Source organism: Pteropus alecto, unplaced genomic scaffold (assembly GCF_000325575.1).
Source record: "Pteropus alecto unplaced genomic scaffold, ASM32557v1 scaffold3, whole genome shotgun sequence".
Classification (NCBI taxonomy): Eukaryota; Metazoa; Chordata; class Mammalia; order Chiroptera; family Pteropodidae; genus Pteropus; species Pteropus alecto.
The window spans coordinates 12,432,772-12,454,191 of NW_006442484.1; the positions used below are offsets into that span (position 1 = coordinate 12,432,772).

At 35.6% G+C, this 21,420-nt stretch overlaps 1 protein-coding gene across 1 annotated transcript in view; it reads right to left on the bottom strand.

The window, feature by feature from the left end:
- NCKAP5 (NCK associated protein 5) overlaps positions 1–21,420 on the bottom strand; it is a 570,133-nt gene that overhangs the window by 404,521 nt on the left and 144,192 nt on the right. The window contains exon 4 of the mRNA XM_025039578.1: positions 16,762–16,895. Coding sequence (XP_024895346.1) covers positions 16,762–16,895 — 134 coding nt within the window. The remainder of the gene's footprint in view (positions 1–16,761; positions 16,896–21,420) is intronic.

Below are 21,420 nucleotides of genomic sequence, written 5' to 3' on the forward strand. Positions count from 1 at the left end.
TTAGGGATAGTCCCATAAAATGAAGCTCAGAAAAAATAACAGCAATATAAGTTCAATTATTGTCCCAACTAGCCACAGAAACATACAGAAACATGGTCATTCAAGTAAATAAATTATTTTGATTTTACCCCTAATTGACACAAATTATTCATTTCCTTGGACTTGATACAAGAAGGCTTCGGAGCAAAAGAAGAAATGAAATTAAAGAGCAAAGAAAGCACATTACTCATCATCTGCCAGCTGTGCAGTAACTGGCATTTTCTATCATCCCTCAGCCCTCACAGCCTTGCAGGAGATGATCACAAGGCAGTCTCTTACATGCTTAAATGATCTCATTCATAGACTTGATCTCTTTCCTTTTGTGAGCTCCTACAACAGTTCTCAATGGTGGCATTGTGACTCGTAACCAATTGGCAAGTGCCTCTAGTTATTTGTTACAAATAAAGTATTAAAGTTTGCAAATGACTTACTTTAAAAAACAATTCTGGTTAATTTCTAAAGTAAGCAGGGGTAATAAAGTACTTAAAATTAATTAGTAGGGCCTGGGCACTGACTAACCAGAAAGGATACTGCTCTGATGGGTTGCTGCTGTCCCAGGTGCTGGATGGTGGGGCGGTCCAGAGTACTAGGAAAGAGATGTGTTAGGGCAGAGGGCACTGAGAGGAGAGAGGCTTAGGAAACCTAAGTTTTTATTAACCTGGAGGGAATTATTTTGGCATTTTAACAACCCAGTATCTCTATCTGTTAGAATGAGAAAAAGCTAAATATCTTTTCTGATACTCTTATTAGCCTCCCTCATGTTTCCTGCTGTGTTATCTTGAACAGAAAAGGAGGTGAAGTGACATGCTGGAAATTACACATAACCCAAGGCTTTTCTCATCTATGAACCCAAGGAAGTATGCCACATATAAAAATGTAAAGGCAGGGTTATAATTCTGCCCTCCTACTCTCACACACTGTATCAATCTGCTAGAACTGCCATAACATTAACACAGACTGGGTGGCTTAAACAATGGAAGTTTATTTTATCATAGTTCTGGAAGCTAGAAGCCCAAGATCAAGGGTTCGCCAGGGTTAGCTTCTGGTGAGGATTCTTCCTGGCTTATAATCAACCACCTTCTCACTGTGTTCACACCACTTTTATGGAGAGAGAACAGAGCTCTGGTGTCTCTTATTATTCTTATAAGGACACAAGTCCTTATGAGGGCCCCACCCTTATAACTTCACTTAACCTTAATTACCTCCCTAAAGGTCCTATGACTAAATACAATAACATTGGAGGTTAGGGCTTTAACATATAAGTTTGAGGGGAACACAATGCGGTCTATAACACGTGCCAAATGAGAGAACAAGAAAGAGGCCTGCCCCCACACATCTCTACTCTAACCCATTTAAGTGAAAGTGAACTCAGAATTATTGCTGCAGGCAAAGAGCACTTTCAGAGCAAATTGCCGCTGTAGAATTACCTGTCCATATACTTGTGCTGAGCCAGATCTCACTGAGACCTGAGCCGCTTTGGATAAAACCACACCTAATCACTGCCGCTATGCATTCAACCTATCAACTAGGAAAAACTTATTGAACACCAACTGTACTCCCAGACCAAGGTGATACACAAGAAGTATAAACCCACATAGTTTCGGGGCGGGGGGGGGATAGAATATAAATATAAATCACCCAGTGAAGAGTATCAGCTCATTTATCTTTAATCGATGTGGACCAGAGTCTTCATGACAGCCATGTGAAATCTGTACAGGCAAAAATGCTAATCTACAAATGCCACTGTGACCACCACTTCCTCATACCTCACTGTCATGATTTTCATGGAAACAAGAATATTCCCATCACAGTGCCATGTCCCAAAGAAGATTGGGCCCTACTTTTGGTGCAAGGAGAAACAATGTAAGTGGAACTATTTCTTTTTCATTGTAATCAGTTCCAATTTTATTCTAGCCTCATTCATACTGGGCTGTGATGGATATTTCGTCAACAGGATGCTTAAATGAAAAATACAAAATAGTGGTCACATAGCAAAAGATAAATTAGCGCAAAATCACGTGACATTTTAATTCTAGGAAAAGAGGAACATCACAGAGTATGAGAGATAGAACTTAAAAATAGACACGAAGATTCTAGGTAAATTAAGGGAGTGTATGGGAGGGTACTGAAACAGAATTCTCGCTGGGATACAGCAGTGCAAAATTCTCCATAGAAGATAATGAGAAGATCATGGGCAGTACAACATATAGAAAGAGAATAAAACTTTGGAAGTAGACAAATGTGTGTCAAATATTATATAGAAGTCCTTACTGGTTTTACATCCTTAGCTGTCTGAGCATTAGTTTACTCATCTTTGAATAGGTATGGTGCTATTCATTTTATTAGTTAGCTGTGAGGATTAAATAAGCACAAACACAGACGCACAGAATGCAGAAGTGGCTGATACACTGTAAAACACCCATAAACATCTGTCGAAGGAATAGATTAACAGTGTAATTAGTAGCTATGCTTCTGATACTAACTTTGAGCTAGAACCATCATCTACAATAATAGCAATGCCATCTGCAGTAAGATATAGAAGTACTGAAATCCCTTCCAAGCCTTGTGTAGACAGACGAGTAGCAGCCATTTGATTTAATATAAAATTATTGTTGGAACTACCCACTAATTTACTTCTACAAATGTCCAGATGCCGCCAAATTGGACCCAAGGTCTCCATGACAGAGCACACTGTCCCATAGCTAATTGTCTTATTTCTGTTAGAGCTGACCCAGGGCACAATGTTTGCATGGAGTCTACTGCTGGCCTTGTATTTACAGCAATTTTTAGAATGAAACTTGTCCCGAGATGATAGGCCAGAGGACAACTCGGGCAGTTATCCTTGCAAATTCTCTTTCCAGCTGTTCCATGGGATAAGACTTCTCTACTCTAGGAAAGTTTCCACTCAACTTATTAGAGCACTCTCTTGTTGCTAACAATAGCATTTGTGGTGTAGAGTTCAGGTGGTTCACCAGTGTACCTGCCTCGGATGCTACTCAAACAAGAATCACCTCTTTCTTTAAAAGTGGTTTGAAAAAAAAATTTTTTTTCTGGAATATGTTCTGAGCTGGTATTAATTCCACAAAGTAGATGGGCAGCTAAATCCTTTAAAGTTGCTAAATATACTTTGAGAGCAAAAAAATAAATTTTTATAAGAAGACAAATGTTAAGTTTGTATTTCAGTTAAATTGTTGTCAATATTTGCAAAAGGCAAATGTCAAAAGCAATGAAAAAGCCAAACCATGTGAGCTAAACTAAGAGTTTCTTCTAAGAATCACATAATTTAATCTAACAGTGCCCTATCTCTTTTATACCCAGGCATTAGATATCGAGTTCTGAGCCCTGAGCTTCAGAGGGCTCTATTCTGACTCTCCTGTAAGTCTCCTTTTCCACCAAGTGAGGGTTCCTCTGCTTCATGATGCTACAGGTACCATGGACTGAGCCTGCTTCTGGGACCTGCATGGCTTCTGTATACACCTGAGGCCCAAGGAGTATCAGAAGACAGAAGCATGAACAGGGTCTAAACATGAAAGCTGGAGTGTCTATTCAGGTTCACTGAGGCTCCAGGTGGAATAGGAGGATGGGGCTTGGGGCGGGAAGAGAAAGGGAGAGGACCAAAGGATTGGGCTGTAGACTGGAAGTTAGGAACCGGTAGTCCCAGTATCACCACAAGCTCAACACACCAAGGAATCTGAGAATTTTAAACTCAACTTTGGTCTTCCAGGATCTGATGAAGGTATATTCACCAAGGTAAGAGAGTAGAACATATTTTATTTGGCATTTTGCTAGCTTGATTTATGACTTTTACATATTCAGAAATGTGAAACCAGACATGTGGAACATCAGCCACCATTTGTACTTTCGCTCAAGATGCCATAAATGTTAGGGATGGGGCTATTCTAGTGTTAATTTTAGAAAATTACAGGCTTACAACTGAGAGAGTAATTATATTGTTATATTAATTTCTTAAACAATATGAAGATTATAGCTAATAAGCCATAACAAATAGCATGTTTCTAAGGTACTCTCCTTTTAAATTTTTTGAAAAATTACATACTTCTACAAAATTAGAGATTATAGTATATGAAACTCTCATGTGACCATCACACAGCTTAATTATATCCAACTCACAGCCAATAAGGTTTCACATTTATTCTTAATCTTTTCTCCAGATTGTTTAAAGCAAATCACATATTTATGTCAGTGTGTAAATTTAGAACATAAGGATCCTTTAAAAAATTTAACCATATATTACCACTCTTAAAAACATACACTATATTACATGTCCAGGAAGTATACAAATTTTCCAGCTATCTCATATCTTCTGATTTATCATTTGTTTTCTGTTTACTGTTTGTTACAATTAGGATCCAAATAATGTTTCTACATATTCTTAATCTATAGGTTTTCTTCTCACCCCTTTTTCTTCCTTGCAGTTTATTTGTTGAAGAAACCAGGTTGTTTATTCTATAGAATTTCCCACAGTTTGGATTTTGCCCAACCTATTCTCATGATGTTTCCTGTATATTAGTCATTAGATCGATAGGCTTGATTAGATTCAGTTTCATTTTTTGGCAATATAGTTTCATAGATGGTACTGGGTATTTCCATCAGGAGACAGAGAACAGATAACTGTCTCTGTGATGTTAGCAGTCAATGATGATTATGCCTAGATCCATTATTTCATTAGGAGTTGCAAAATACATTCCAATTACATCATTATTTCTCCATTTATTAGCTGAAATAGCCTATAAAAAGAAACTCCCCTCCTCTGCAACAACAATGTAGTTACACTTCTTAAAGAAAAGACAAGATAAATGCTTGATTCTTTCCCTTCATTTATCAGTTTTGAAAATAAAGAATTGGTTCCCAAGCATCCTCTGACGTTGTGTTGGGGTTGTTTTGTATCACTATGAACAAAAGGACTTAAACATAGCTGATACATTTCAATACACTGCTGTTATTATTCTATTGATGCACAAACTGAGATATTTTTGAGTGCTATAAACCTTTTCTAATTAGACCATGAGTCTTTTTTAACAAGTCTCGGAAAAACAACACCAACACTAGCTCCAAATATATGATTACTGAAAACGATTACTTTGTTGTGTTTTTTTCCAGATAATTGGATTTATTTTTTCATTTTTATTTTTATTTCTTTGATATATAACAGTGTATCAGTTTTAGGTGTACAACATAATGCATACTTCTTTTTGTCTTTAATATGTCCTACTATGAATGAACAAATTTCTATGTCTTGAAGTACTTCAAATTATTCTGTGCATTTTTGTCATCAACTAAATTTGAAGATAGATGTATTTGTTTTGTTGTGCTTTCAATTTTTAGTAATTTTTAAATTAGACGTTATAGTACAATTATATTAAATATTCACATGTATTTAAAGCCGAATCCTTACAGTTTACTTAGAGAAATCTAGTTTCTATTCTGTCCCATTCTCTATTCTCTCTTTCTATCTATAGTTAACAACCTTTAAAGTTTTACTTTATTCTTCCAAACACGTCTTTCCATTTATTTGTTTACACATGTACATACACACACATACACAAATCTCACTTCCTTTTTGGATAAATTATTGTACACTATATATCCACCTTTCTCTACCTGGTGCTTTTTTTTTTTCTTCTTCTGGTGACTTGATGATTATCTTTATATGGAAAAAAGAGAAAATATTAATTGAAATATTAAAAGTTAGAGGAGACCTAGATGAGTATATTTTGAGAAGTACTATAGTGGAAAGAATGATAGACTCCATAAGTCACCACATTTATATCTAGCATTCACTTCAAATTTAATTAAAGATGAATTTCGCAAATCATTAAAAGTGCATTAAACAAGTAATTCTGGACGAGAACACAATAATACTTGAATTTACTCACTTATCCATATTTTATAAGGCCTCTCTGGGCCTTATTTGCCTTCTTTATAAAATATGGATACTAATACTTCCTCATAGGATTGTAAGCAATGAGATTACATGTTTAAAACACCCAAAAAAGCAAATTCAGTATTTAATAAATATAAGGTCAGTATTTAATAAATACTAGCTCACTTCTTCTCTTGTAGGTAACAGAAATAGGAAATACAGTAATGATTAAGAGCCAGCTGTCCGAGTTTAAATCCCACCTATAATACATTCAATTATGATGATGGGTAAGTTATTTGACCCATATGAGCCTCAGTTTCCTCATCTGTAAAAGAGATAACATGATTATCTTCCATGGATGGCTGTTATAAGAATTAAATTATATGTGATATTATGGTTACTCCAAGAGGAAGGGCCATTTTTGTGTTTTATATGACTGCTATCTCCCTGGTACCTAGAACAGTACCTGGTACATGGTAACCAATCCTTAAGTGTTAAGAAAAATAAATGAGTTAAACATATGCAGAACATGTACCATATCTTTAAAGGGTAATTGTAGAAGTTTCAAATGTGCAGTTTTGCTGCTGTTCACATCTAAGAGTTCTCTCCTTGTGCATTTAGACTTACTCCTTCACCTCCTCAAGTTTTATTAAGTGATGGATGGTTACTGTCATGTAACCCCCAAGGTCCTGGCCCTTCCTAAACTGGGCTTTAGGTGCATCTACTACTGAATTCTTTACTCAGAGAGACTGCTTAGAATGTCTGGGTTGGCAAGGTCTTAAAGTTATTCTTCTATTGCAAAGACCTCTAGGGTATTTCCTGATAACATATCGTGTGTCTTGGCAATTGTTTCTGAAAAAGCAATAGACTTGTAAGCGATATATGTGTTGTGCATATTGGAAGTATACTAAATATATTACTACTTCCCTGGAGACTCTTCTGACAATAATGTGAATTGCTGAGGGAATAGAAATCAATTCTTAAAGTGTCTCTGACATCAAAGGTGACCGCTGGACTTCAGGAAAAGGGTTCAAAGTAACATCGACTTGCGTGATTGAGATATTCATAAGATCAACACTGCAAAGGCAGACCAGGCATTCTTTCATTGCCCAAGATGCAAGGGAATGATGGAGGCCTAATTCAAATGGCTATTATGCTTAAATAAGGGCTGTAAAGTAACTGAGCTTCAGAAACACACAGCTGTTAGCTGCTTCTGACACCCATCGGGAATACTCATACTTTTAGGCTTGTCTTTGTTTTCTATTCTCTTAACCTAAAATGTTCTTCCTTCTGTGTTCTATTAAATCCTCACCTATATGTAATTTGAGTACTCATCTCGAATGAATCCTTTTTTTCTTAGGTCATTGTTTTCTCCCTTTCTTGCAGTCAAGATTTGATTTTATCTATTGTTAGTGTTTTCATTTTTTTTTCTTTTTTTCTTTTTTTTTCTTTTTTTAAGTGTGGCTCCATCTTTACCATAAGATCTTCAGAAACAGGGAACATGACTTATTTATTTTGTATTCCCTACTTTGCTTAGTACAGAGTCAAACCAATTTTGTCATTTAAAAAAAATTGCCATACTTTGTTCTAGTGCCTGCAAAAACTTACTTTTACTGCCACAATACTATATGAATTAAAAAAAAATTTAATTGCATAAAATTAAAGTTAATCAGAAATCTGAAAATTATTTAGATAACTATAATGTAACAGAATGGCCAAAAAACATCCACAGTGACGGCTCAATACATTGTAGCTTAGAACAGCAATATGGTCCAGTGGAAATATTACTTTATTCATTTATTACAAACTTTACTGAGCACATACTGTATATAAGTCTATAATCGTAAGTAGTTTATAGTCAACTGAGAAGAGTGGGTAAGCATTACGTTGAAGGCCAAAAATGCTAGCAAGAAAAATAGAATTAAGAGGTTAAAGTCTGTATAATAATCACATGAGAATAGTAGAATACTATAAAAGACATCAGGGGAAAGGTTAATCTGGAACTGGGTTTTGTTAGGTAAATACATATTGCCCAACCAACTGCAAAGGGAAAATTTGGGTCAACTTAGCTAAATATATATTTAACTATACAGTCCAGGTAATAAATGTAATTGTAATTTGATAGTAGTCCAGATGTCTGCAAATACCAATTTAAACGTTAGCCCAGCTGGTTTGATAATGCCCAAAAATATATCAAGAAAGTAGAGGCCATAAAAGAGGCACTAAAGTTACATTGATTGGACCTTCCTTATGAATTTTGAAATGAGAAAATGGTAGTTACCAGGTTTTCCATTTAATTTGATATAATTGCATTTATCCCTCCGGCCTAAGGTTTTCTTGGGTACAGTCTCAGTCAGGTGATGATGATCAAATTTAAGAAACACTACCAGTGGCAGAAAATGTGAAGTATGAACAAGACTCAAGTCTATATGAAATACAATTGCTTTCAGTATCATTTGAAACTTCATTTTCTATCATGGATCATAAACTACAAAATGAATAAATGAAGGAATAGAAGGAACAGTTGACCAGAAGGCAAAAGTCTTGGGTTCTATATGATTAGGATCTACCTAACCAAGTGACCATGAAAAAATTACTTCATTTTTTAGGTTTTAATATTATATTTATTTAAATTATGATATTATAATATTCACTGGCTGCCATGTAAGGTTACAGTGAGAAGCGAATGAAATAATTTAGGAAATGGTTTTGAAAATATTGAAAATAAAAGAAGTATAAAATGTCATCATTTTTCTGGCAATGTTAATATCAATATTAATAAAAATATTTATTATAAAACCTAATAGCTTGAAATGTTATAGAAACTATGTGAAAAGAAATTCATATTGGTATTTTGAGAAAATGCATCCTGTCATTTGCTGCTACTACAAACAACAGATGAAAACCTTTGGTCAGGAGGAATGTGAAAAAAATTCTGAAACACGGTTTAATGGAAAATATAACACATTTCTTTTGTCAAAATCTCATAGCTTCAGTATAGCTAATTCTCTACTTTATTCTGCAGAAACATTCTTAAAAGCCTGAGGCTATTTGCTAGTAACAGATGTAGACGTTTATAACAAGGACCATCTTAACTGAATTATTTTCACAAATTAAACAAAGAATCCCAAAGAACAGTTTCCAAGTATTTACAACCAGCACTCAAGAGGAATACCATTCATTAAATGCACTGCTTACAGATCCAAAAGTAGTCGGAACAACAGTCACTACTGAGACTGCTGCCATAGACACACTGGTATAAATGTTATCTAAGGGTCATAAAACACTCTCTGAAAGTAAACTTTACCCTAAGGGAAGTAAACTTTCAATGCACCAAATTCCATTTAGTGCCCTTCAGACAGGAATTCTGCAAAGAATATTCTGAAACAGGCAACTCATCTTTTATAGGTGAGTACTCTATCACAGAAGCCCAGGAATGGCAAATTGGGTCTTTGTCCTCCCAGGCCATCATGGTTTATAATTCTAAGAATGATGATTATTATCAAAACTTTAAAGATCCCTAGAAACGGCCATTTCTACAACCTCTCTTGGAAGCAAATTTATATCATAAACACATTATCTTTAAAATTCTTCCATGTATTTAACTTAAGTCTTTTATAATAAAATGCTGGCTGTATCTTTCTGTTTCAGTGAAGATATTCATTCATTCATGTATTTATTCATCCATGTTCTCTTTCTTCAATAGATAAATAGTTACTGACTGCCTACCATGGCAAAGGTCATTGGTATTAGTATAAGAGATATATGGGGATGTGAAATACATTCTCTGACCCTTCGATAGGCTTACTAGATGACTCAGTAATCCCCTTCGTAGTTTTCTGCCCAAAAGAAATGAAAACACTAAGACCTGAGCATGAAAGTTGCATGTTCATAGTAGGAACTATTTTCTAACCAAAAACTGGAAGAAACTCATCAGCAGTTGACTGGATAAACAAATGGTGGTACTTCTGTACGATGGAATATTACTAAGCAATACAGATACATGCAACAAGCTTGGATCTCAAAAAACGTGCTAAGTGAAAAAAAGCCAGACGCAAGAAAAGGTAAATAACTTATAACTTCATTATAAGACTTTCTGGAAAAAGCAAAACTATAAAAAGAGAAATCAGATCAGTCCTTGCCAGGGGCTTGGGGTATGAAGAGGGAACCAACATCAAAGGAAAATGAAGAAACTTTTCAGTGGCATGAAATATTCTATTTCTTGATTGCAATAATGATTACATGATGATATATTTTTGTAAAAACTAATCTAATTATACACCTAAAAAAAAATGGATTTTCTGTAAACCTGGCCAAAACAGCACTTACTGTTGAGAGTAACAACAAATTTAGTTTTCAGCTAAGAAAAATAACATATTATTCTACATTTTGCATTTATTTCTTAAAAGAACAAGTGTGTTAGAATGGGGATAGTAACACATTGAAAGTTAAAATAGATATTTGAAAAAATGTATAGAGAAGAGACTAAATCATAGGTATTTTTATTGATGGCTATTTCTTCAGAGAAATTGTTTAGAAGTGAAAACAATTCTGGTTGGCATAAAGTTCTCTCTCTCCAGGCTTCTTCCAAACCAGTTCAAATAAATCCTAAAGCAGACAACATCAGAGCCAAGAGCAATAACGGTTATGTCTACCACAGAGGATCTTAGCTTCCTTTTGCCAGTCAACTTCCTCAGGATTCAATTTTGACTGTCCTCAACAGAAATATTTCATCTGAGCTTGGCAGGTTTTTAATCTCGACTTCTCCAGAGTCAGTTAACCAAAACAGACCTGATGAAAGCCCAGTCCCACTGAGCTTCGCTGTGATGACAACGTGGAAAGTAAGTCGTCAACACAAAAGCCTGGTTGTTAGAATTTCAAGAAGACCTGGTTATAACAGCGCAATTATAACTTCACCCAAGAAATGCATTTCAATTCTAATACATTGTCTTTTAAAAAGCATAAAAAGTGTTGCAAAACTAAAATGCAATTCAACTCCCGCATTTTATAAATGAGCAAACTGAGATGCAGAAAGGTCAAATTACTTAACCAAAGTTATTATTAAGTTAGTTGGATGTGGGGCTAGAACCAGGTCCTAGAAAACGTAGTTAATAGGAAAGTGCTCTTTGAAATGAAATTGGAACTCCACTCTGTGTTAATATTGTTTTCTCTACCAAGGATGAATAATAGGCAATACAACGTTTATGTTGTCTACTCAACAACATATAGCTCTGTTAAGAATTTAAGAAGAAACTTGTGGCAGTGTCATTTTGTCTCATGCAGAAACAGAAATAAAAAGAAATTAAGGAACATTCAACATTAAGCCAGTAGTTGTTCAGGGAGCTGAAAATGGCCTTCTTTCTTTCCATTCTCTATATAGTTGGTTTTAACTTCCCTCTGCTTTGCTCAAGAGAGAGCTTACACACTAGATCACTAAGATATACTCTTCTGACATCAAAATATGATCTGTATTATGTTAACCACGCATTCTAAAAAAGATACCATTTAAAATCCTTTCTTCCATCTGTTGTAATTTGAAGAAAATTTATCATTTAACCAATGTTGCTTTGCCATTTTAAACTGCTGATAGATTTACTTAGAGGAGCAGATGATAGGCCTCTATTTTTGTGAAGATTTAGCCAGAAATATTGCTGATAGTGTAGAAACAGCAACTCCAAATCAATAGAAAATTGCCCTCTATATTCATCAAGAAGAATGAGGCCCTCAGTAGAGCCAGTCTCTGTGGTAGGTTAAGGTTGAGGAACAGTCTGAGATGGGAACAAACGTAGAAGAGGGGCAAAAGAGCTCTGGGCTGCTGATTGTCCAAAGATCAATGGATAGCTTTTCTTATCTCGTTATGTTTTACTCCTTCTAAAGATGTAGAGAAAATGTTCTTTTAATGTACTAGACAGATACAGGGGCAGGAGGGAATACATGGGTAGAACATTTAAGATTATATTACCCTCTTCAACACACACTTCTATACCAGGTGCTTACTGCTTCCAAATGGGCAGCAGAAAATGAATCCTAGATTCCACAATGTTTCTGAGAGCTGATAATGTGAATGGCGATCAGTGAACAAGTTAAGCAATAAAACTATCTTCATTTCCATCTCCTTGAAGTTCAGCATACAGCAGACTTGCACTTAAGCATAGCGATCAACTCTGATATGAGAAATCCCTGTTGCAGTCAGCAAAAAAATAGCTTCAAGGCAGCAGATAACAGAGCAAAGAGAGAAGGTCAGAATAGGTGCAGAGAAATCCTGGAGGTAAAGAGTGAAAGCTTGGGCTCCATTTGGGCAATTTTCAACTATCCTAGTCAATTATGGGTGATAAAGATTAATTGTTCCCTTTACTTAAATTTACACTGCGTAGTGCTAACACTCTCTCTCTCTCTCTCTCTCTCTCTCTCACACACACACACACACACACACACGTGTGTGTGGAACATTTCAAAGCTACGAAGAAACACTAATTGATTCCTCATGATGCTTTGGGTATGATGTGATTTGCTGTCAATAGTTTACAAAATATGCTGCCTGGTGGTGGGTCTACCAGGTTGATTATTATTTAAAGCTTCAAACATATTGCAGCATAGAGCTGTCACACAATAAATACATGAATTATTCTTGCTAGTACTACTACACAATTATTAATTTCATCTGGCTTGATTCATGCCCTTTGCATGATAACATGCCCACTACAAGTATGAAGTCTGGTTGTTCTAAATTGGAACAAAATTTCCCTTCATTTATAGCTAAGCTATAAATGTGTTGCTTTGTTCATACATATACATAAGGCTTCTCTATCTGGGTTGTACATTTTTTGAGAACACATGGTGTGTTCTATCTTATTGTACACACAATCAAAATGGTTGATTGATAAGAACAGCAGCTTTCAGTAATAAACTACGCGTTGATTAGATTGATTCCAAAAGGACCAACTCCAATACATCTGCAAATCATGCATAGTTTGCATGAAATCAGTATTCTGTAGAGTTGCTTATTTCTTCATAAGTCTTTTTTTTTTTTTTTAATCATTGTTATTCCACCTGAACATACCCTGCCTCATTGGAGACAGTGTTCCAGGTGCTTCTCCAGGTGAATCTAACTGATGCAAAAACACTTCTTTCACTCAAGATAGACTAATGAGGCTGGGGGTGCAAACACTAATTATCTTTATATAGGAGGAATGCAGTGCTATCGCTTCAGTCTACATCATTAATCTTGGCTGGCTGAACAATCACAGTTCAAACAGTTAAAGAGAGAGTGACGACAGTGGAATTACAGGGTGTCACAAAGCTAATCCCATGGAAAAGATGCCCAGCCATATATATCACACAGGCAATGGGTTAAACAAGCCTTGACATCTGGGAAGCATCTTTGATTTATATCAACAAATAAAACAGAGAAGGGGCAGCCCTAATAATATCACAACCTGCCTCTAAGCATCGCCTTATTGAAATGTTCCTTCATCTATGGGGAATGTTTAACTTGAAAGTACCTTTTTCATTCTTCGTATTTACATTAAAGAATGTAAATGGTCTGAATCAAGTTTGTGATGGCTGTCTGAATCGTCCTCACTGCAGGTAATTTTTGATTTATGAGCTTACAGCTGATTATGTAACCTCTAGTTTATCTTTTTTTAAATTGCCCAAATTTTGGACCACTGCTGATTATTATACCATAATCAGAGGTTGAGAAGGAATAAGGGATTATGGATGAAGGTTTGGTGGTAACATAAAAGAGAACTACTCATTCAAATGTTTTTGTAGATTTTTATCACCTAAATGACCTCATTATTCATTCCCACAGATTATCAGAAACGTTCAGGTTTGTCTGGTACCTTTAAGCCACCAGGACCATTATCTAGCTGAAACCGCATAAAATCAAGCCTTGGACTAATTCTTTTGAATAGCTCGTTCTGACACCTGAATTCTAATTGACACACACTTAATTGTTCCAGCTAGTTACTTAATTATTCACTTCCCCTCCAATACTTCCTATCCCTGAATCTGAGACTCAGAATCTCCTTAATGACTGTTGAGATATTCCCATGGCTACAGTGCCATCAAACAGAAATAGTTCACCTAACTCAGGAAAATAGGAAAATAGTTCACCTAACTCAGCTCAGGCTTCAGCATCTCATGCCTTCATGCTTCATAAAGGGGTATTAAAAAGATACAACATGTATCTAGTTAGATTTTCCCATGAACTTGCAATATAGTGCTTGACTTGAGAACCTTGAGGACTGGGTTTTTTCCTTATTTTCATTGTTATCACTTAGGCACGAATTGAGCATTTTTAATTCATGTACTGTGAAAACTCAGAAGCTACTCAACTTTGTAGATATAAGTGACAGCAGAAGTAGTACCATCTCTAAGAATTAACACTAATTTGCACCATCTTGGACCATTGTCGGTAATATCCTTCAATATCGTTTATAAAGGACCTTCTGTGATGCCTTCTATTATGAATTTATTACCAGAGATGTTTTTCTCTTTAATGAGTAGCAGACTTTGCCTGTGGGTTAAGAGTGGCATATCCTCTTGTGTCTCTCTTTTTATCTTGTCTGCCAGGAATCTTAGAGCTAAGTTAAATGCTTATTCTCAGAAAATATGTTGGGCTATGTAAGAATGGTTAATGTGACATTCTCCTTTCATGGTCTTTATTTTCTGCTTTTATTTTATCAGCCTTATTATAAAACTACCTTTTATTCTGAGCCTCTCACAGCCTTTGAAAAGGTAAGTTATTAGCATGATTTTGAAAATAACCTCATCTCATGAACAGTATTCAAAGGAGTCTACATCTCAAAGTCCACATCTCAGATATTATCACGAAGAAAATAAGCATCAACCCCCCAGAAAGGGGGGGAATCATGAAACTAAGTTTTTAACTCAATACAATAATTTAGATTATAGAAATTATTTATGTGAGCATTAAGATGCTGACAATGTCCAAGGGTGATGCACTATAGGCATATTCTGTAATACTGATAATTTCACAAGACTTAAATTATAGTAATGGAATTGTTTAAATAAGCATAACTAGAAATATCTTACAAATCAAAGTTTAAAATGTGGAAGGCAATCAAATGGATTAGCGGGTCTAGTTAAATTATTGTGTAATTATCTGTTATATATGCTTTTTCCTCATCTTTTGCTCATTTACATGAGTTGTCTGGTTGTAATTGGACTTGAACTTTTCAATTTCAATGAAGCTTTACATAAGAAAACTTATTATACTAGGGCATAAAAATCTTCACAAAGCAGTATGTAAAACCAACCACTGTTTGTTTTACATATAATTAACTTCTCTTTCAGTTTATAATGAAGATTTGGCTTTTGTGCAACTCAAATCTGTATGGGATTGTCACTTGATTTATAGCAGATGACCTCGCCTCGTATAAAAATAATTTACTGTGTCATGTGCCTCATGCCCTGTAAATCAATAGCTTGAATACAGGGATGTCTTAATTAGATAGTGCAAGGGTAGCAAGATCTGCCTCCTCTTTTCCTATATCATTAAAATGGCAAGTATTACAAAGAAATGCTTGTTTTAAAGTTGCTTAGGAGTAAGGAATCTATTATTTCAAGTTGGGAATTGTTCGGTGAAAATTGCCATCAAACTGAATGAAAAATCGAGCATGAGGTTGTAAAAGTAATAGCCTGTGAGGGGTGGGACACCCATTTGTTAAAATATTGATTGGTGCATTTCTACAGCACCTCTATATTATCATGAGCTTGAAGAGTTGAACAGGGTATTAAAGTATGAATCTGAACACAGAGGAATCATCCACCTTTCCTATCCTGTTTCTCCAAGAAGCCTCTAAACCAGTCTGGCACGCATTCATGGAATTAGCCACAATGAGATAAATTATCTGGAGGCTCAACTGTGGTTTCTCCCTGCAAACATCTAAAACATAAAAACCATTATAAAGGCCTCATAATGAGAAAGCTATATTATCCATTACCGATCATATCCAAATCCCAATGGTTAATTTAAGATAAGGTCCACATAGTTTGCTCATAAAAATTTAAAGGCAGCATCTCAACTTGATTCTGCCTAGGAGAACCTCATGAGGGAGAAAAATCAAAAAACAAAAAACAATTATTTTGCTGATTTTGCAAATGGTGACGTGAAATATACAAATGAATGTAAATTGTCCATCATACGGTGGCTGTATCTGGTCCCAAGACTATAATTGAAAAAGTTAGTGTTTTTTTCCAAAGAACTGAATAGATTTGAAATAACAAGTTGAATCTTTACCTAGCACTATACTAACTATAATTGAAAATTGAAAGAGCTGGAATTAAATCTAAGAAGAGCTACTTTTTCAGAATCCTCCTTTCAAATTCAAGTTATGTCTTTCTAAAGGAAAGAGGCTCATTGATTTTTTTTTTTTTTTTTTACTACTCTTAAATGTTTCCCCTGAGTCATGAGTAACAGCTTACTGGATGATTAGATCCACACTTTCTCTGTACCTTAAAATAAGATTATGATGACCAGGGAAATTTCATCCCCCTAGTTGGCCTTTCACAGGACATGCCAATAGGCCACAAATCCACCGCATCCTACTATTAGACCCCTTGGAAAGCCATCCAGGAAGAAAAGATAACCAGGTTCAATAAAGCCAAGACTCTATAAGGTGCAAATGAAAAGTTTCAGAAAATTGGTCTAAATGCAATAGGATGGCTTGGCCAGAAGACAAGGTTTAAACCGCTTGGGAATTAGCTAGTCAGATGCAATAGAAGTTTGCACAACGCAAATTCAAGCAAAGGTGTTATTGGTGCAGCAAGAGGTGCGCCTTCTGAAGCAAGAAGCTTAGTCATAACAATACCTGGAGAATTGCTGCTGCAGGCCACGCATCTGAATTCTGTTGCGTTCTGACTCCAATGTTACCTCCTGCAACCGCTTCTCACTCTGAAGACGTAAGTGTCTCTCCTCTTCCAATTCATGTATCAGCTTCTCATGCTATAAAAGGCACAAAGGAAATGGCTTTTAAGAAGGTGTTTCTTAAATATGATGACAAAAAAATAATTAATAATAGCTGTCAGTTACTGAGTGCTAACTTGGATTTTATGTATGTATATTAATTAATTTCATCCTTGTTACAACCCCATGAAGTAGGTTCTATCATTAATCTCTTATAGACAAGGAAACCAAGGATCACAGACACCTAAGTAATTTGTCATAAAAACCAGAAGGTAACAGGTTTTCAATCCTGGCTGATTTGACTCTAAGGCTTAAATAATTTCCACTAAACTGTGCATATATTAAGATCTATGGCTCAATAATACTATCAAATGCATAATAATTCAAGTAATTATGATTGAGATCATTAGTGCCTGTTCAGAATTACTTCATCTCTTCAATCTCTGGTATACGCTTTAAAGAGAACATTACTATGTTTTATAGAAGAACCAAGAACTTCAAGTTAATTAGAACATGGAGCTCATGAGAATAAGGTTAAATAATTTGTTTTTATTTTGTCCAATTAGGTTTTCACAGGAAAAAAACTAGATTAAACCACACAATATATTTATAATCCCAGAAAACTAGCTCATCTCACAAATAGGCATCAGGGATTAAAAGAGGAACAGGACGACCCAGAATAGATGGTTCAGCAAAACTCATTCTTAGAACTGGTAAAAAAGCACACAAGATCAGATCCTCCTGACATTACTGACTCAGACATGCTAATGTTGTTATTGATTTTGTTTTGTTGTTGTTATTATTATGTTTTTTTTAGCATGCCATGCTATTATAGTTATGGCTGTTACTAAATTAAGCACTTTGTATATAGGGTATATATTCTATGTTGAAAACCAAAGCCTCAATGCCTGATTATGAAGGACTTAAACTCTTAAAGGAAAAGAAGAGAAGCAAAGCCCTCAGTCTCCAAATTCATTAGACACTCTGACTCTGTACTATGGACCCAGATTGAAATAGGGTCCATTGCATGGGGCATATTCACAGGAAGTGACAGCAAAGATGAATTTTCTCCAGCTCTAACTCATGTGAAAAAAGTTCTCTTGAGGACCATGAAGGAAACATTAGATCATAATCTGGAAATGAATCAAGGTCCTCTGAAAAATACTTACATATGGGCATCTGCTCCTTCTGCCTTTGCTCCTTAGACAATTCTCTTCCCTTTGCCTAAAAAGTCCCCCGAAGTCTTTCTATTCAAAGCCTAAGGTTCCTTCCAGGCTCAGCTGTAAGCCATTTCCTCTAGAATTTTTTTCCTTATCGCTTTATTGTTCCTTCCCTTCCTTGGGTTTCAATAGCACCTACCATCTTTACTTTCCTTTAGGTCCTTACTTATATTTTCTATTATTGTTTTTCATGTGACTTTATTATAATTCTCCATTGAAGATGAACACTTGCTTAATATTAAAACTATGTCTAATGTGCATATATACTTTGTATTACCCAATGAACAGTAGTCTTGGAAAATATATTTGCTTATTGATTATGGAGCTGGCCTTTTTCTAAGTCAGGGCTATAATGTCTACATCTTTAATGCTCCAATGGTCCATTTTTAACCCCCCACAATCAATTCCTTCTACTGGAACCAGAAAAAGAAAAATCACATCAAATCTTTATTCTGTCACTCTCCAGTAGCTTTGAAAAGGAAGAAAAACATGGTTATGGAAGAGAAATATACTAATTGAAGTCACACCTCTGTAGAAATAGTTAAAACTGCAAATTTTATATTTACATTATTTTACCACAATAAAAATAGATTAAAGTAGAAAATCTTTACTCAAATATTACACATAATCAATATTATTCTCTGTATAGAGTCACTGGACTAAAAGAAACATGAATAAGTCATTTATATCATAGAACTTGGAAGATCATGCTTTGATTTTAGAAATAGGCAATAAAAATGGTGCATGCTAAATTGTTCAAAAGCACATCCTAGAAGGAGGTGAAGTTCTACAGAAAAAATGGCATCTCTCCTTCTTTCAGAAGTAAAGAATGTTACATAGATACGCTCGCTGCTATATTAAAGAATCTCCAACATCTAATAAGGAAAAAAGTTTTCCATATGGATAATCTTTCTGTTCAATTTGTTAATGCTTTTTCAAATATGAATAAAATGATGCCCTTACAATATAAAGTTTTAGGGAATTCTAAGACTAATGAAAAAAAAATCTGTTTACTAAAATATATTCTTTTTAAATAGTGTATGTTTTAGTTAAATTATTAAAGTTTGACAAAAAGCCACACTTACTTTCAAAATATGGGCAAAAAAATTCTTACCCAAATTATAAAACATGGCTAAAAGTAGCAAGAGAGTGTATCAATGGATTGGCCAATTTATTTATTTATTTGTTTGTTTGTTTGTTTGTTTGTATTAACTATATCCTAGTTGTAAACAGATTTATCCTCAAAGTAACTTTGGTTTTCTTCCATGTTTTCTCTGCATCTTTTACAGCAGGGAGTTTGAAAGAGAATAAGAGATGGACAATGATTGGGTATCATTTACATAGTGCCACTAGGTACTGAAAAACAGTTAAGTAAAAGACAATGTCACAAAAATAAGTTTACAAAATTTCTGTGGCAACAATTCTCCTTCAAACTGCTAAGCTAGTCTGGCTTTAAGAAGCCATCTTAAGAGAGTTCTAAGGCTGTTTTTCAAAACTCACTGGGTCCCACATTGTATTTCTCCCAGTTTCATTTAATGAAATCACCTCTTTCCTGGCTTTTCTTACCATCACACCTAAATCACCACCAGAGGAACACAAACACTGGCCTTGGGGCTGAGTCCAAGAAGTGACATTAAACACATGTCCACAGGAAACTACCAGCCACATTCTCTTCCTTCCTTTTAGTGCAGTGGTCCACACCCTTTTTGGCAACAGAGACAGGTGCTCCTATGAGAATCTAACGCCTGATGATCTGAAGTTGAGCTGAGGCGGAGATGCTAGCTCTGGAGAGTGGCTGCAAATACAGATGCTTTGCTCCCTGGCCCACCCGCTCACCTCCTGCCACTGACTGGGTACCCAGTCTGAGGCCTGGACATTGGGGACCCCTGCTTTAGAGACTCAGGCTTTACTCTCATTCAAAAGGCAGGATTGCATACTTTTCTCAGCAAAAGCTGACTCAAGATGAGTGAACTTTCAAACTTGTGTTCTTCAGCTGCTGTCTCTAACTCTGAAATAACTAAGTTCCATGAGAAAAATCTTGAATTTGGAGAGCACATTACATTTTACATGTTCCCACTTTCACTGCTGTAACTATTCCTCAGAACAACTCAGCAAAGTCGGTTGTTATCAATTCCATTTAAAGATAAAGAAAATGGGGTCAAGAGAGTAAAAGAGCTCGCCCAGGTTAGAAACGACAGCCCTGGGACCAGAACCAAGTTCTTCCAACCTAAAATCCCCATTTTTTCCCCTACTACAGTCATTTCTGCTGTAACACTTACTACAAAACTGTGAATTTATTCCAATGCAGTTGACATATCAGGGGACAATTTGAGCATAACACAAATCTCACATTTGCTTATGCTCAATTTCATTCACGAGAAACACGAAGTGAACACAGAAAACTGCATCTCGCTGAACCTAGCGTAGAAATATACAAACCATCCAGACATCAGAGAGACTAGCCAGTGCCATCAGTCCACCGTGCATGTTGTGAGCCACCGCCGTCCACAGCTGATGGTACATCTTGCCCTCTGATTTCACGCCGCCTTCCTTCAGCTGCTTCACTAACACTCGAGCCGCCAATAAGCATTTCCGGAAGCAAGCTGTGTGTCTTTCTCAGGGTAAAGTGCCATATTTAGTGTATATTTATGTATTTCTTCATCATTTAACACATGTAAAACTTAGCTGCCATTTTTATTAGATTCCTATCTTTTTTTTTGCATCACTGACAGCTTTTGAGTATTTTGCCCTGGTTCCATTTTTCCCACAAGCCCTGGGCCGTGATCTTTAGGGACACATATGTCCAGTTACAGCAGAGTTGACTTGACTGTACATCACGGTGGAGAAAAAGAAATCCTGAATCAAGAGTAGAATTCCAGAGCCCTTTCCCTATTCCAGCACAAGCAAAGATAGGCCTTTTGACAAAGAATGAAATTTAAAAACCAAAAAAAAAAAAAAAGGTTTATTAATTTCAAATATTTGTTCTCCCAAATAATGTTGTCTATATCTCACAGCCTTCACACAGACCTTAAAGTTCCTCAAATTTAATTACTATGCTCTGATTAAACCTCCAGGGAAGGAAACTCCACAATTTCTCTGGGTAAAACATTTTATTTTTTTAAACTCCTCTCTTGATACTTTTCCAAGATTTGCTTAAATTGTTTCAAGTATCAAAAAACCATTTCTATCTCCATATTCCCAAGGATTGAAGATAAATCTATAGGTTCTGACATTATTTTCTAATTTAACATAGAGCTCTGCTTAGAAAAGAAGCCATGTACACACCCACGTGATTTAGCCATTTGCTCAGACCACAACAGTTTACTGAGTAGCTACTATGAGCC